The 17,040-nt window shown below is 53.0% G+C and overlaps 3 protein-coding genes across 3 annotated transcripts; 2 read left to right on the forward strand and 1 right to left on the reverse strand.

Annotated features, from left to right (window-relative positions):
• Positions 1-6,363: 6,363 nt before the first annotated feature.
• Positions 6,364-9,489, forward strand: LOC101773441 (probable mediator of RNA polymerase II transcription subunit 26c). Its single transcript, XM_004977243.3, has 9 exons — positions 6,364-7,052; positions 7,169-7,237; positions 7,357-7,439; positions 7,555-7,628; positions 7,726-7,778; positions 8,153-8,192; positions 8,288-8,433; positions 8,801-8,897; positions 9,154-9,489. Exons 1-9 carry the CDS (start codon positions 6,675-6,677, stop codon positions 9,270-9,272), a joined length of 1,059 nt encoding a protein of 352 aa, XP_004977300.1. The 5' UTR covers positions 6,364-6,674; the 3' UTR covers positions 9,273-9,489.
• Positions 9,490-11,211: 1,722 nt separating this feature from the next.
• LOC101774143 (exocyst complex component EXO70B1) lies at positions 11,212-13,667 on the forward strand. Its single transcript, XM_004977245.3, has one exon. The coding sequence runs from the start codon at positions 11,372-11,374 to the stop codon at positions 13,391-13,393; it is 2,022 nt and encodes a 673-aa protein (XP_004977302.1). The 5' UTR covers positions 11,212-11,371; the 3' UTR covers positions 13,394-13,667.
• Positions 13,668-13,780: 113 nt separating this feature from the next.
• On the reverse strand, positions 13,781-16,328 carry LOC101753067 (citrate-binding protein). The gene is made up of 3 exons (XM_022828570.1): positions 16,183-16,328; positions 14,294-14,504; positions 13,781-14,167 (listed from the first exon to the last, which is right to left on the reverse strand). The coding sequence occupies exons 1-3, from the start codon at positions 16,326-16,328 to the stop codon at positions 13,781-13,783; spliced, it is 744 nt and encodes a 247-aa protein (XP_022684305.1).
• Positions 16,329-17,040: the final 712 nt, after the last annotated feature.

The following is a 17,040-nucleotide window of genomic DNA, read 5'->3' on the forward strand; positions in this document are numbered from 1 at the left end:
TTCTAACTTTCTCTCCGGGGATCACTGCTTGTCTCACGTCTCGCAGGCAAATACTAATCGCATCAAAAGCTACCAACTCTAGGCATGTTGGAATAATGAACGGGAAAGACTCGATTATCAGTCCGATGTGTCTAATGCCATTGTTTGTGGAAAAATCACCTTAAGCACGTGTATTAGATCTATTGCCACACGCATTGATTTCTTCGTTGAAGTTTCCGCTGCACTCTGGTTTCAAACCCACTCCTCGCCGGCGCAATCTATGTCTATCCCTCGGTATTGACCAAACTTTCCATACCACAGAAACCAAACGAGCCTGCCCAGGTCTCTCCTCCAGCTTCTCTGACCCATCTCTTCAGTCGGCAAGCCGTTGTCGGTGTTTCAGTACCGTCCACCCCATGGGTCCTGGAGGCCCTTCGATCAGACATGTTTGCGGCCCGGATTCGACACGGGTGCAGTCTGACTTGGTCGTTTCCGGTCTCGGGAGCCGTGCGTCGGGCGAGGACGGCGAGCGGCGGATCTCGACGGCAGCCACACTGCTCGATGACGCCCGCCGGCAGTTCCGCCGCCGCGTTCTTCGACAGACGCCTGGGCGGGGCATCGACGCCGACCCTGACGCAATCTGCAAGGACCTCGCAGTCCATAGTGCGGCCTCTGGCCTGTACCAGTGTACCATCACTGTGGCATAGTCAGGAATTAGGATATCTTCAGACTTCAGGACAGCAGCTAATTTGGCACTGATGAGTTCTCAGTTGCAACCATTTTTTCCCCCAGCAGGCAGCAGACTACTGAGCAAATAAAGGCATACGCTTCTGAATTCCGATGATGAAGCCATCGTCGTCTTCTCTGATGTCGACTCATCAAGAGTGAACAGCGCCGACATATACTCCCGGCCGGGTCCCCGGGCCCGATCGAGCTGTAGCCACCGGAGCAATACACCTTGCGTCAGCTCATCGGCGCCGTCGCATCGTCGGGATCGGAGTCGTGCACAAGCGCGTGGTACAGGACGGCGTCGTCGAGCCCGCATCGTCGTAGGTGGTGTCGGAGAGGCCGGTGCCTGCGCCTCTACCTACTCGATGCAACCGGGCACGCCATGGACGTCGCCAGCCACGGGGAGCAAGTATGCGGTGGGAACGCGGCGGCGCTCTGGCGAGCCAAGGCACTAACCCGGGTCAGGGGTGGACGGTATTCCATTTACCGTCCACCCCTTGGGTACCTGTAGGCCGTTCGATCGGATACGTGCGGTCCAGATTCGGCATGGTCGCAGTCTGACTTGGTCGTTTCCGGTCTCCGGAGTCGGATGGCGGAGCTCGGCGGCGACCGCGCTGCTCGAGGACGCCGGCAATCGATAGCCGCGGGGAAAGGAGACGGCGTCGATCGGCCGTCAGCGACGCCCGTCGACAGTCGGCGCAATCTGGATTGACGTACGCAGAGGGCGATTGGACATGTTGATCCTCTGTGCGTCATCTTGCCCTGTGCCATGGATTCCGCCGCGTCCGGGGCCGCCGGCCGTGACCGCTTGTGGCCGTAGGCCGTAGCTACCACCCCAAAGTTGCTGTTGCTCCGGCGTCAGGGAAACCCCACCTCTTCTTCATGCGGCACGGGCGGCGTCTCGCTCGCGTCCCATTACTTCCTCACGGCGGCGTCGCGGCTTTCATGTCCCGCCGGTGTCCACGTCCGTAGAGTTTACCGATGCAAAGGGAATCCCAACAATTCTCCAAGTAGTTTACCAATCAAAAGTTTGAAGAAGCAGATAGTAAAAGCACAAAATGGGAACAAAGGAATTTCAAATAATCTTTGTAATTTAATAATATTTAAGATATTCAGATCCTGTAAAATAAGGAATTTAACATATTTTAAACTGAGATTAAAATTTGCAGACCAATTTTATGGACCTGGTTCAGCCTATGTCAAACTTTAAAGATAGAATTGGCTACTTTCTCTTAAAAAAACTAAAGAGAAGCAGCTGAGCTGACACCAAAAGTCCAAAACCAGCAAATTTGTGTAGATTTTTTCAAAAAGCGTACAGTTTGTGGCCAGCCTACATGTTCAAGTCCGAGAGGCTTCGTATCAAAAAAAAAAAACTGAGAGGCTTAGTCAGATAGCTCGTCCTTACATTGACAGCCCAAATATTGTTCTGTTCCTGTTGATGCATGGATGGAAGCTGGAAAATGTTGCCCTGCGCCGGTGCCTAACGCCTGATGCCTTGCCTGCACTCCAGCTTCAAGGCACGGTGATTCTGGCCACGGAGCACGGATTCTATATGCTTTCCTTCGCCTCACAGCAAGCAACGTTCACGTGCAACGCAACGCTCTCCGGCCGGCCGGCAGGTCTTATAAGTGAAACAGGCTGCAGCGTCGTCGTCGAGATGCTGGCCACGGCCGGTGTCACGCTGTGGTTGGGCTTGCCATTTCTCTTCGCCGTTCCATTCTCCTCCAGGCCGGATGGGTCTTGGAGCTGTGGACGGCGGCGCCTCTCCGAGCTGGGGAGGACGCCTCGCTGCCGAGGGCTGCACCAGCACGGGGGCGACCATGTCCGTGGCGCACCGCGCCGCGCCGGCGGCGGCGGCGGGCGGCGGGCACCGTTGCTGCGGCTGCGGCGGCGGGCACTGCGTCAACATATACGTGAACAACAACGTGCAAGGGGTCACCAACTCCGTGCTGCTCGGGAGCAAGGTGGTGATGAGAGACCCCGGGGCGCGCGTCACGAGCCGCCGCCGGCCGCGGCGAGGTCGCCGCTGCAAGGTGAAGACGAACGGAATAGGGATCGTCTCCGTCGTGCTTCTTTGCGTAGCAGCTGCCGCCGCTGCTACGTTGTTCCTCAGTCTTTTTGTACGCCAAGAACAGGGGATGTAATATGAAAGGATTTGTTCGCCTGGATGTCATACAATTCAAAGTTTCAAACTAATGCGAACGCGTGTCCTTGTGAGGAAACGACCTTCTTTCTCTGCACCAGAAAGCCCTTGCAGCCAACGCGTCGAGCACTTGGCGTGCAGTCGCCGGCGTCACCAACCAGCGTGCAACGCAGCCAAGCACTTGCGTGGGCCGTGGCTGAGCGCGTGTTCGTCTTCGTCTCCGACCCAACTGCGGTAGCTAATGAGGCAACGCCCGCGATCGTGGTTGAGCGGTGGTCGGTGGACACCATGAAGCAGAGAACGGTAGTGAAGCCAACTCCAATCTGTAACCGTTCCCGTGCCGCTACGCTGAGCTACAGGCTGTATCTGCGGCGAACACGCTCCCCACATCATCTCTGGGCACCAAGCTCTCTTGACGGCGCCGGCGGCGGAACTCTGCCGCGGCAGCTAGGGTCGTAGAAGCGCAAAGCCCCAGCCGGCCCCCTGAAACCCCCCTATGAAGCCCTAGCACCAGCAACCTCTCGCTCATCTGCTCCCGAAGCTACGAGCGTTGCGCCGGAACCGCGCGACCGCTGTGCGGATGGTACTGGCCCCTTGAGGCGCTGCTGGCCATGCTTCTTCCTCCTGCATGCGCTTCAGTTTCAGATTCCGTCGTCAGTTCCCATCCATCGAAATCCCCCGGCTTTCATCACCTCAGGCCTCACCCCTAAAGAATCAGCTACCAAATGGCATGCTAATTTAATTTCATCTGTCAAAGTGCCATCAGCGCGATTCAGTTTCACCCAAGCAAGAAGAGATGGTCCAAATCATTCAGGTATCATAGAGGAATGCTGCAGAGCATTCAGGTGCCATACATAGACTCACAAGCTACTGATACATAAAGTTGTCGTTGCAGGATTCATGAAAACTGAAAGACCATGATTCCAAGTGCAGAGCTATACAACGACAACCCCTCGGCTGCTAATTGCTAATCTGTCAATCAGACGTAGTACAGGTTTCCTTGGCCATCGACATGGCATTGCCTTAGCTTTGAGGCTTTGACTGCGACTTGCGTGACGTTCTCTACACTCTACAGTTACTGAGTGACTCGGTCAGTGATGCGTGGGCCCACGTGTCGGTAGGTGCGAGTCGCACACTGTGCAGAGAAGACTACTCAAGTATAACCATTAGCCAGGCAAGGGAACCATACGAGTTGGCTGTGGACGGTCATGCTAGCAATATGGGTGCTTGACTCGTGATGCTTCTCTACTTGCTCGGCGGAGCCACCCTGTAGGCGACGTGGGGCGGCTGTCCCAGCTATTGGCGAGATCGTCCAAGACCCCACCTCCCTCCGTCGATCCTGCGCTTCAGTCTGCGAGGCGTGTGGAGCGTCCTCGCCTGGAGACGAACCGATGAAGACAACGACTTTAACAACCGAAGAAGGGAGAAGGGTTATGGCCATTGGGCCTCTCGATTGGACTAAAGGAGCACAGCAAAACAACAGCCCAAAATGATGACTTTTCTATTATATATAGATGGCAGTGGGATCGATTCGATTTCAATCTAATTGTCTTAAAGAGCCTGGTTAGCTTCCAAAATTTGCCCGGTCAAAATTAGAGCAAGCCTATAAATTTTAGCACTTGTTTGGTTGGAAGCCAAAAAAAATTGTCATGCCTAAGATTTGGCATGGCAAATTTTGAAGCCAGGCTCACGGTCCTACAGGTTGCTCGCTCCGCACCCCGAGCAGCGAGCGGCTCTGAACCCTCCTAGCTGCTGGTGGTGCAGGTGCACGACGCGGTGTAGCCAGAAGCCCAACACACCCCAACCAGAGCCAGAAGCCGACGATAGCGGTGCCGGGAATTATAGTGCGTGGAGGCAGAGCAGCTAAGGCCGCAATAGGTTGGAGTGAGGTTGCTCCAGGCGCTAGCAGCTAGCACTGCAGCAACACGTCGGATATGCTGCATTAAAAACAGAAACTTATTTGTTTGCTTGTAAACTTTAGCAATTTAATCATTAATAGAGCACGACTATAGGTGAATATAGTGTGAATTCGTACGATTATGGTGTGTTTGTACTTTTAATTTGGTTTAGTTTCTTGTTGGAATTCGTCCCACCTAAAAAAATCTGGCTCTGCCACTGATTGCTCCAACGCATCAGATGCGCATCGGCAGATGATATGATATGGTGCGTGTTGTCACCTTGCGTTGGCCCTTGCATTGGTCTCGCCGTTTCCGTTCGTTGTTCCGTTGGCTCAGGATGGGACTTGAGGCTACGGAAATCGGCGCCGCTCCGAGCTGGGGTCGCCTCGCCGCCGAGGGCTGCATTTTCACCTAAAATGTAACATACGAATCTGGCATTTCTTTTTTTATTAGGTGCAGTTTTTTAGCAGCTTTAAGAGACGTGTGGACCTGATCCAACTCTCTTGGATTGTTGCACCTGCATCGTGAGGATCTGATTGAAGGTATTACAGGCTTTCAAACACGTTCTAAATGTTAGGTCTTCCATATTTCCACCAAACTTCTCAAATTTTAAGGAGAAATACCGGTACAAATTTAAACGAAGCCGAACCCCGACTGTCACAGCAAAACGAGCCAAATCTATCCGCGGGAACGAGGAATGTACCCTCGGGAATTTTTTATCCCTATCTCAGCACCGTGCATCCTGTTCTTCTTCTTCCTCTCGACAGTTCTTTCCAAAGCTATAGTAGATCGCGAGCGACTCCTAGGCGATTTCCAATTTCTGACATCGATTCCGTCGATTCCTTCTCGTCTCTGGAGGCCACTTTGTCGCCGGAGGTGGGGAGGGGTCGCGGAATTGATGGCCATTGTATATACCCTTGCCTTTTAGCTTATGTTTGTGTAGGTTAGGGTTAGGGTTGGAAACTTTCCTGAGATTCTCCGGTGGCGGCTTTGTCAATGGTGAGCGGGTTCTGGTGGTGGTCCGTTGGTGGGAGGAGCACAACGACAGTATCATCTGCGAGAGGTTTGGCATTGGCGATTTTTTCTTCGTTTTCTTCTTTTGCGTCGATGTTCGAATCTTCTGTGTGTTTCTTTGGGTTGTCTATGACCTTCATGTCAATGGCAACACTGAATCCCGTAACCTACAACATGGCCGTTGTTCGAAGGAGACTCGGTGCTCTTACCGGTGGCGTGTTCATCGGGATTTTGCCCCTCCAAGGAGGTTTTCTTTGGAGGTTAAGGCTTCACTTGCTCCTATATGCGCGCTTGTGTTCTCGGGTCGTCTTTGTGGGATTGTTGCTTGTTGGTCGAAACTTGCCGGTGATACGACTGGCGTCGGTTTCCAGTGAAAATGGGGTTTGCCCAGGGTGTTCAACGGTTGAATAGTACTGTTGATGGGCTCAAAATTTGAAGACTCTTCATCAAATCGGGAATCAGCCGGAAGCTTTATTCTGGATCATCTTCTTCATCGCGGGAGATAGAGGAGAACCAGGCTGCGGCAGCGACGGTTAGCAACGGCGACGGGCACTGGATGCTCAGCAATGAACTTATGTGTAATTTTATCTTCTCCCGGTCAGGGGTCTGGTTGTCTAAAAAAATCTCAGCACCGCGCTAACTAACATGGACCCACCACCACCACCGCGCCATTAACGGATCCGGAAGCTCGCTTATCGGATCCACCCGGCCCTCCCGTCCGATTCCCCATCCGCGGCCTCGCCCTCCTCCTGCAGTCCGGATCGCCGCCTACCCCACCGATCCGTTCCGGCATGGCTGCGCCCCCGCCGAAGGCGATGGCGCCGAGGGGTTTGGCAGTCTAGCGTTTGGTTCTGAGGATTCCGCCGGTCGCGTTACCGGATCTTGTGGGGGCCGTCGAGGATCCGATCCCCATGACCGCCGCCGGTATGGGCTCCGACGGGCGCCTCCGCCGTGCACTGGCCGCGTTCGGGGGCGGCGGCGACGTGTGGGACCTCGTAGACGCAGCGCTTACCGCGGCGGCGCGGGACAACCCCGACGAGCTGCGCGCGCGCCGCGACGGCATCGTCGAGCGGCTCTATGCCGGGGCTCGCTGCCACAACTGCGACGCCGGCGCCCCGTCACCGCCTCAGCCGAGGAAGGCACCTGAGGCTGCTGCTGCTGCAGAGGCGGTGTCTCCAGTCTCGCCGGACGAGGAGGTTGACGCGGACGGCCTCGGCGAGGACGACGACGACGCCGGCGTGGAGAGCAAGATCCTGGCGATCAGGGACTTCCTGGAGGACCCCGACCAGGTCCTCAAAGATCCCATTTTTACGGCTTTGACAGTACAATTTTGCTGACAAAAGGAGGGGGGAAAGTCTCACTGCTTCTTTGCAATCTGTACCTCTGTTTTGTGGTCTCGTCACAGTCGGAGGACGAGATGGTGAGCCTGCTGCAGAACCTGGCAGACATGGACATCACCTACAAGGCTCTCCAGGTCAAACTTACTTTTAGCTTCCCTTTTGTTCGACTTGCGAAAGAAAGGAATAGTTTGGATGGATGCTTTTTGAGGCAGCAGTTCAAGGACTGAAGGTTGGTTAATTCTGTTTTCTGCAGGAGACGGACATCGGCCGGCATGTGAATGGGCTACGCAAGCACCCATCTGGTGAAGTGCGGCAGCTGGTGAAGCTGCTCGTCAGGTGAAGAACAAGCTGACTGCTGATAAGTTTGTGCCCTACTGGATCGAGAAGTGCCTTCTGATAGTCTGATTGTTGTTTGGTTGCTGTGGATTTGTCTATTGTCTTGGTCTTGAAGGAAATGGAAGGAGATAGTGGATGACTGGGTGAGGCTGCACAACTCAGCCGGTGATGGCGGTAGCTCGATCATAAGTACCGTGCCATTCATACAATTGCATTGTGTATAGCTCCAAAGTTTTTGGATTCATTTGCATTTGGTGGTAATTTTGTCTTTGATTCATGGTGGCAGGTGATGGTGACTCACCTGATAAAGTCCAACCCAAGAACCATCAAAGTACTAAGGTAACTATTATTTCAGCGTCCAATGTATCTGATCTTTGTTTCTTGTGTATAATAATTGCAAATTAACTGTGTCACATAAGCTTTTAGTGAATTCACTTTTCCAGGAGGTTTCATGTAGACAGAATCGTGCTAAAGTGTTTGTAGCTCAGTTCCCATTGCTAGTAAATTGGTATACCTTTGTGAAAAAAAAAGTATACCAAACAAACAGCAAATCTACTGCCTAGGTATACTTTGCACATGTCTTAGTAGCAACTAAAATGGCGAACAGAAATAAGAAATGGTCCATATGAATAGGCCTCTTATACTTTTTATTCTTTGCTCGTCTATGCAGTTTGTAACACGAATTTTACTTTGTTGCTATTGTGCAATTGCAGGCTTCAGACTTCAAGTATTCCCCTAGCCCACAGAGTCATAGTGAGTTCCCATATCCAGCCCATAAGAGGTTTAAGTAGAGCTCGTGTTTTTCGATGACCAAGGCATGTACTGATGGACCTTATTTTGGACCATAGATGGTTTCAGCTCAGAGAGGTCTATCTATCAAAATTCGGTGGAGTCAACAATGGAGAAGCGAAGAACAAGCCCTGCACCTGCTTACCATAACACCAAGCCGAACAACAATAGCAACTATTCTACTACTTCATCATCAGTTCTAGCTGTATGTCTTTGACTATAAGTTCCTCTATGTTTCTTAAATTGAGAATTGGTGCCCCTAAGGCCAACCACCGAACCTTCTTAGTTTACCAAAATATGCCACATTTTGAAAAAACTAGTTTAATTAATTGAGCTAAAGAGGGTCGGTCTAGTGCCTTGAAAATAAGGTCAATCCTACTCAAAAAGTCAAAAGGAAAAGGAAATAAGGCCATACTCTATCAGCATGGAGTTATCATCTTTAGACTTCTCACTGTCACTATCACGCAAAATAGTGAAAAAGATGTTAATCATGAAGAAACTTTAGCTTCTCTGTTACACTTGGCAAAGCAGTGCCTACACTTTCATGTGATGTTCATAAATACTCTCTGCAGAGGACAATGAGGGAGCAAAAGTATACTCTTATGGATCCTGGGAAGCTAGATTCAGCCCGGAAGAGGCTTCAGGAAAATTACCAGGAAGCGCAAAATGGTAATATTTCAATGCCATACTTAGCATTCTTACCGTTGATTTAGAGGCTTAGAACTTAAATTATATTTAATTATGTTTAATCCTTAGTCTGATTTGTCATTTGATACTTCGAAATATCATATTGTACTGTCAGAGTAACACTAGAATTCTTTTATTGGCATAACACTTTGATATTTAGTAACAAAAGAAGTGCTATTTGTTTCCATTCTCTTGACATCTTTTCTTCTGCGCTCTTTGTTTTTCTTCACATTTTCAGCGAAAAAGCAGAGGACCATTCAAGTGATGGATATCCACGACATACCGAAACCAAAGAACAGGAACACCTTCATCCGCAAGAGCAGTGGTGGAGGCGGACTCCCGGCAAGGCACCGGTGATCTGCCCACGGAAAGGTCTTCCTACATATAGGATAGGGGACTCGCAAATTTGTATTCTGTACTAGTCGAAAATGAAATTTTAAAGGATTCTTTTTCCTATTTGATTTGTAACCTTGCAGTCCAGTCCAGTCCAGTGTGATATTTTCTGGTACGTGAGGCTACGCTTGTGCTTCTCTTAAAACTGGTGAAGGAAATCAAAATGTTATTATTCATTTTCTTCTGCTGCCCCAAAGTGTTGTTTTTTTTTTCCATGGGACAGCCGGCTAAGCACAAGTTCGTGCAATGCAGAATAGGTGCGTGGACCTGTAGGCGAAATCAATCGTGCACGTTTATTGAATTTCTTTTATCAAAGGAAAATGAATATACAGATAAATAAACAAACGTTGATCAAGGCGTCGTGCCTTCTATCATGTACACGAAATGATTGGCAAGAGGATGGCTCCAGTGGCAAGAGCTCGAGCTCTATTAGTCAAATCAGCTTTGGAGCATCACCCGTGGCCGTGGGTTGGGGAGACGAGAGGCATTTCGTGTGTGTTGTCTTTCCCCGTCGTGGGCAAGTGGGAGCCATGTCCTGGGCACTTTCAGTCGGAGTATTCGTTCTGCGGCACAACCTTTGTTGTCAGTAGATTCATCTGTCAGAAACTACGACCTTCGTTTTTTTTTAAGAACGGAAACCTTTGTTGTTTCCATGCACCATCTTCTTCGACCAAACCATTTTGCAGTTTTCGGGCAAGGGTTCTACGGTCCATGCTAGCATTGTCATTGAGGAAGCGAAAACAAACGCTACTGCAGTAGCACTTACGGGCAAGGGCAAGACATGCAAAGAAAAGGGAAAAGAAACAAAATCTTACACAAGGGCCACGTGATAATGGACAGCAACAGCTACACCTCCATACCATCAATAGATGGTGCATTGCTATAGGAACATTCATGACTCATTAGTTTAGCGCGCCTTCTGGATTTCACATGATTAAAAGCGTGGTGACGATAGCTATGGTTCTGGACAGTGTTAGTTTAGGGAAAGGATGAATTTGCCCGAGTTAGAGAAAGCTTTGATTTTTTATGGCAGTATTGGCCACTTGGGGTGATGGGGGAAGATACCAAGGGCCGATGGATTGGCCACTGGCTGATGAAGTAAGAAAATGGAAGAAACATACATATTGGGCGATCAAAAATCATAGACTAAATTGTTGTATACTACGAACCTTAGAGGATGACATCCAGCCCAATGGTGATAAGTGGCGTAGCCAGGGGGCATAGGGGGCCAACCCCCCATCCACACACATACAAAAAAAAAAGAAGCAAAGTCGCACTAAAAAAAATTAACACCGTTGGTCTCCTAATAAGGTAAAATTTGAATTTCCAGCTCCGCCACTAGGTACGATGATAGTCACGAGGGAGGAGCACGATCCATGCAAACTGCACGCATATGGTGGACGGACCGTCATATGGGACATATTACAGTGATCCTAATAAATATTAGATTTTGTTAGCATTTGGAGGTAGAAGATGAATGCATGGCATCAAATTTTATCCACATTTTCTATTTGGTTGAATGAAATCATTACCGGTTTCGAGCGATCGACTATTAGGCTAATTCCTTGGAAAGTTCCATTTCGATTATTCCAAGCATGCAACGGCAACAAAATAGAAATGTGAGCAGCTACCTCAAATTTCACCTAAATCTATCTAATTGACCTTATAAATTCTACTCTCTCCATTCTAAATTTTAGATTAAGTTCATAGATGCATGTTATTATGAACTTGAACATACAATATCTACGTACTAAAAAAGCTAAAACGATTTAGAATTTGGAATGCACGGAGGAAGTATTTAGATTTATATCTACTCGAGGAAACTCCCCACATTCTGATGGAGCACGGATACCTCGGCACCTCTCGTTGCCGCCCACCCTAAAACGGGGTAGCATAGAGGCCCTTCCAAGCGTGGCGCGCCTCAACTCCCGCGCCGCTCGGCTTTCTCTCTCCTGCCACCACCTCACCGCCTCCTCTCCTCAGCCATCCGTGCGAACAAACCACCACTGACCTCGCCATTGCCCATTCCCCTCCCCTTCCACCTGGCCGGCCACCCACCGGAGATGGACAGCCGGAGCCAGGCGCCCTACAAGTGCAGCAGCTTCTCGCAGGCCACCACCCGCGACGACGGCGGCCGGACCCGGGAGGTCGACCGCAACTTCTCCCTCGGCGCCCTCCGCGACAAGAGGGACGTGCACCACGGCGGCACCAGGGAGCAGGCCATCAAGGAGGAGGACGAGCAAGAGGACGGCGAAGGCACCGCCGGCCATGGGGAAAACGGCGGCGACGGTGCGGGTTCCGCGGGTGGGGAACCGGATCTTGCCGCGCTGTCGGCGGAGATTGACGCGTTCATCTCGGGGCAGGACGGGGACGCGCCGGTGACCGTCTCGGAGGCGACGCTGGAGAAGTTCGCTTCCGCCGTCGAGCTGGTTATCGCGCGGTCGGAGGGCGCCGAGGACAAGTGGGCGGCGGAGGCCAGCGGCGAGCCGTCGCCGCTGCTCGCCCCGATCACGCGCATCGCGGCGCTCGCGTCCGCGCTCGGCAAGAGCCCGGAGGGCGGCGGCAGCAAGCACACCGCCGCCGTGCACCGGGTCACCGGCGTGCTCCACCGGGCCATGGCGTTCCTCGAGGACGAGTTCCACGCGCTGCTCGAAGACCCGCGCGTCCCCAAGGCAGCGAACGAGCAGGGCGCCCACGAGCCCGACCGGTGCGTCCTCCGGCCGCCGCCGTCGGACGCCAGCGCCGGCCCCGGGAAGGAGGCCGCGCCCCCTTACCCACCGGAGACCGTTGAGCGGCTCCGGGCCATGGCCGACGCCATGATCACCGCCGGGTACTCGACGGAGTGCATGCAGATGTTCCTGGTGGCGCGGCGGAACGCGTTCGACGCGGCGCTGCAGGGGCTCGGGTACGAGAAGTCCAACATCGACGACGTTGTAAAGATGACGTGGGAGGCGCTGGAGGCGGAGATCGTGACGTGGACCAAGGCGTTCCGGCACGCCATCAACGTCGGCCTCTCGACGGAGCACGACCTGTGCACCCGCGTGTTCGCCGGCCGGCACGCCGCCGCAGGGCGCGGCATCTTCGCCGACCTGGCGCGCTGCGTGATGCTGCACATGCTGAGCTTCACGGAGGCCGTGGCCATGACCAAGCGCGCCGCCGAGAAGCTATCCAAGGTGCTGGACATGTACGAGGCCGTCCGCGACGCGTCCCCGGTCGTCGAGGCCTTCCTCGCCGCCGACGAGCCCACCAACAACTCCGCCCTGACGGAGCTCAAGTCCGAGATCGCCTCCGTGCGGTCCCGCCTGAGCGAGTCGGCCGCCGCCATCTTCCGCGAGCTGCAGGGCTCGATCCGCGCCGACGCCGGCAAGCAGCCGGTCCCGGGCGGCGCCGTGCACCCGCTGACCCGGTACGTGATGAACTACCTCAAGTACGCGTGCGACTACAACAGCACGCTGGAGCAGGTGTTCCGGGACGGCGGCGGCGGCGGCGGCGACAACCCGTTCGCGTCGCAGCTGATGGAGGTGATGGAGCTGCTGCACGGCAACCTGGAGGCCAAGTCGCGGCTGTACAAGGACCCGTCGCTGAGCAACATCTTCCTGATGAACAACGGGCGGTACATGCTGCAGAAGATCCGAGGCTCGTCGGAGATCAACGCCATGCTTGGCGAGGCGTGGGCGCGGAAGCAGTCGACGAACCTGCGGCAGTACCACAAGAACTACCAGCGGGAGACGTGGAGCCGCGTACTGGGCCTGCTCCGCGACGACGGCGTGCTCACCGTCAAGGGCCACGTGCAGAAGCCGGTGCTCAAGGAGAGGTTCAAGCAGTTCAACGCCGCCATGGACGAGATCCAGCGGACGCAGGGGGCGTGGGTGGTCAGCGACGAGCAGCTGCAGTCGGAGCTGCGCGTCTCCATCGCCGCCGTCGTCGTGCCGGCGTACCGCTCATTCCTCGGACGCTTCTCGCAGCACTTCAGCGCCGGCAGGCAGACGGAGAAGTACGTCAAACTCAGCGCCGAGGACGTGGAGACCATCATCGACGAGCTCTTCGACGGCAACGCCACGTCCATGGTCAGGAGGAGGACATGACAATAATAATCCTATAGCTTTGGTTGACAGCATCTATCCATGGCGCTCGCTCGTTCCAGCTAATCAATTCTCTCTCTATTTTGAGCAATGTATTGTTTTTTTTTTGTTTGGTCTTCTTTTCTTTTCTTGGTTAAAAATGTTAATTTGATCCAACAGGCGGTGATGTACTACTAAGTAATGTACTTATTGCATTTCAAAGGAGTCAGGGCAGCTAGATTACTTCTGTAATGTGTATCCATGTATTATTGCCTCATGACATTCAAAACTTGCTCTTCCTCCATTGGTTTAATCACTTGACAACCAAATGTAGTATTGCAGTTTCAATCAGATAAATCCATGCAAAATTACACACAAAACCCCAAAATTCCTTCAGCTTCACTGATCTCTTCAAAATTTGGCGTATACCTTGACATCCCTCCACCGCGACTCCATGTAGTGCGAGGGGTCCGTCTGCGTGTACACCCCGAACTTGAAGTAGTGCCGGTACCCACCGTGTCCCTCGACGGCGAGCCTCTCCTCGCCATCGACGAACACGGTGAGCATCCCGGCGTCCACGTCATGGACGACGTTTAGCCGGAACCACCGGTCGTAGATGTCGCCGTCGACGACCCGCGTCTCGTCGTTGTAATACATGAGCCGGCCGCCGTAGACGTGCAGCATCAGCGTCGTGTTGCGCCCCGACGCGCCGAACACCTGCATCACCGACACCCCCGACGTGCCCGCTGGCACGTAGCCGTAGCCCTCGAACTGCCACACCCCGGTCGTGTACGTCGCCTGCACGTACGAGGAAAAAAAAGATGATTAACAGCTCACGCGATTGGTTATCAAACAGGTTTAGAAGCAAATCACAATGTAATTAGCGTTGATTGATGGGCAAGATTAGTTGATAATCTTGGTGGCTACGTTTAGGAGAATCTCGGAGCGCGGCTTGGTGGGGCTGCCGGGGCTGAAGGGCTTGTCGGTGCAGTACACCCACATCCGCCGCACGCCGTTGCCGAACTCGTACCGCTGCTCCGGCGGCAGGTCGTACGGCTTGTGCAGCTTGAACTTGTCCTCCGTGAGCTCGACGGCGGTGAAACCAAGGGTCGGGTCAGCAGCGGCACCGGCGGAGCTAAGGCCGCAGCACGACGAGGTGAAGACGATGAACGCCAGCAAAAGCCATGGCAAGAAGCAACTGGCCATTTGCTCCTGTCAATTGCTTCTTTGGGTGTGCAGCATGTGCTGCATATATAAGATGCTCTGTTGGTTAGCCTGAATAGGTGTCTTCTGATATTTCCTATATGTAGCCGGCTTGGGAGCTTAGTATTAAGTTAACATGATGCATATATAACTGCATATGCATGACGTCTCTTCTGATTAAACTAACAGTTAACAAACTAATGATAATATCCTTTTTTTATGAATCCTTTACCTAATACTCCTCTGTTCTTAAATATATAACATTTAGGATAAACATATTAGTTTATTTTTGAACTAACAAGCTCATACTAGCTTGAGCTTGTCCTTCTACATGCTCCCACCACGAGAGGAGACTCCCATGGCGACCACCCACCGGAAACCCAATCCCCGCCCAGATCCGTCACCCCAGCGAACAGCCTCACCAAATCCATCACAGATCCGGACGCGCCTGGTGACGATCTACAAATCCATCCAACCCATGAAGTGGAAGAACCGAGGAGGGATGAGATCAAGCCACGCCAAGAGAAGCAAGGTAACAGGGATCAGTTAATGGTAATGTCGTACAAGAGCTGGCACCAGCGGCGGACCACCATCAAGACGACGATGCTCCTTCCCAAGATCATCAAGCACGGCCAGAGGACAACATCCTTCCGGATCTTGCCCAAGATCTGCGTCTACAGGCTGACTTCATTTTGACGTGGCTAGGGGCAGGACTCGATGGCCTGGATGCAGACCCCCTGGTGGCGGATCTGTTCCAACGGCTCGATAGCAGGGAGATCCCGCCGAATCCACCGGTGGATGTCACCACGGCGCATGCCCCCCGAGGTACGCGAGTTATGGGGAGAGAGATGAGGCAGCCCATCAGCTCAGAGAAGGGGAAAGAGCAGGTAGCTGAATCAAGGCCGCGACAGCATCTAACAGCGAGAGAGAGGAGTAATCCCACAAGCAATTAGAAGTTCCAGCGTGGTGAATGCTCAAGAGTGTTAGATTAACATTGCAGGCAATCTCTCGCTTACCAAGAACGATCCAAGCAACCTTGGCATCAGGAGCCGCCCAGGAGGACAGAGCAGCGCTGGCAGTCAGATACACAGATGGATGAGCATGGCTTCCAGATAGTCAAACCACCTTACTAGTGGCAAAAGATTGGAACACATTCAAGAGAAGATTCAACACTCCACCAACCGGACCACGAAGAACAAAGGAAGAAGAAGTACAGGGAGCACGTCAGGGGCAAGTGCCTTAATTGCTATTCCACACAACACAGAGTAGCAAGATGCAACCACCAAACTAAATGCTGGAGATGTTTGAAGCCAGGGTACAAGGCCCTCTCCAGTCCATCCCAGCGAGATTAATATAAGCAATCTCCACCTGAGCAACAGCAGCACAGCTACACACCTCCTCGCTCAACCCAAGCCGGCCAGGCCACTCGCACGGCTGACCGCTGCTACCTCCAAGAAGCAAAGGGGGAGGCCACTCCCATGGCGACGTACCCGGGAGACCCATGTGCCCACCTGAACTATGCCTTCTGCGCGGTCACGGCGATCGGACCAATCAAGCGCAAGAGGGAGTTGCTGGTGGGCAGGTCGGCAGTCTGTTGGCTCGACGGCAACAGCACGACACAGGACCGCACCACGTCATCGAGGCCCTTGAAGAGCAACTCCACATCAACTTCCATGAGGTGCGCGTCGTCAAGCACTTCCCCGAATAGTACATGGTGTTCTTCTCCTACTGCAGAGCCTACAACCGCATCCTCCATCACCGTGACATCCGCAACAGAGGAAGGGTGTTCAACTTCGAGCCATGGTCCGAGAGCCAGAACGCCGGTCCATGCCTGGTCTGAGGTAGTGGCGGCCCAAGTCATCAGCCAACACTGCGCCATCCACTTCGTTGAGGAACAATCGTGCCGCCAAGAACACACATGGACTTATGACCTGTGGGCATGGTCATCCAACCCAAGTAAGATACCCAAGAAGGTTTTGCTGACCGTTACTGATCCTAACAAGGAGCAGTAACCCATTGACAGCCCCTGCAATCTCGTCGAGATGCACCTTGATCCACCCAGAGGCTTCAAGGAGGCCTACGACTACAAGCTGCACATCCATCTGGATGTGGTGGAGACCTCTCCTTCCTTCACGGGACGGGTGGAGGCGGCGGACACTATAGGAAGCCACGCCAGGAGTTCCTCTAGAACTACGAGGCATCTGACTCCCTCAGCGAGCGGCGCAATGGCCAGGGCCATGACGACTGCACCGGCCAAGACTACCGGCCACGCCGCGACAGAGACGACTACGACGACAACTTCCAGCGTGGTGTGCGTCGCTAATGATGCCTTCATCCCCCAGGACAGATTAGAGGAAAGGATGGAAAGGATTGACCCAATGAGAGAAGAAATGCTCATCACCCACTGTTATGCAGGGTTCCCATCCAAGGACCGGCGCATCCCGGATATGCTGGAGGCGCCAGGTTGG

This window comes from Setaria italica, chromosome VII (genome assembly GCF_000263155.2).
Source record: "Setaria italica strain Yugu1 chromosome VII, Setaria_italica_v2.0, whole genome shotgun sequence".
NCBI lineage: Eukaryota > Viridiplantae > Streptophyta > Magnoliopsida > Poales > Poaceae > Setaria > Setaria italica.

Excerpts from the sequence above, each read along its gene's own strand:
- LOC101774143 (XM_004977245.3), top strand. The coding sequence starts at position 11,372 with ATGGACAGCCGGAGCCAGGCGCCCTACAAGTGCAGCAGCTTCTCGCAG.
- LOC101773441 (XM_004977243.3), top strand. The coding sequence starts at position 6,675 with ATGACCGCCGCCGGTATGGGCTCCGACGGGCGCCTCCGCCGTGCACTG. Across the intron at positions 7,238-7,356 it reads TCACCTACAAGGCTCTCCAG|GAGACGGACATCGGCCGGCA; the intron begins GTCAAACTTACT and ends TGTTTTCTGCAG. Across the intron at positions 8,193-8,287 it reads CCCTAGCCCACAGAGTCATA|ATGGTTTCAGCTCAGAGAGG; the intron begins GTGAGTTCCCAT and ends TTTGGACCATAG.
- LOC101753067 (XM_022828570.1), bottom strand. The coding sequence starts at position 16,328 with ATGGAGGATGCGGTTGTAGGCTCTGCAGTAGGAGAAGAACACCATGTA. Across the intron at positions 14,505-16,182 it reads GTGCGGTCCTGTGTCGTGCT|CTCCGCCGGTGCCGCTGCTG; the intron begins GTTGCCGTCGAG and ends CTGCGGCCTTAG. Across the intron at positions 14,168-14,293 it reads CCGAGATTCTCCTAAACGTA|GCGACGTACACGACCGGGGT; the intron begins GCCACCAAGATT and ends TCGTACGTGCAG.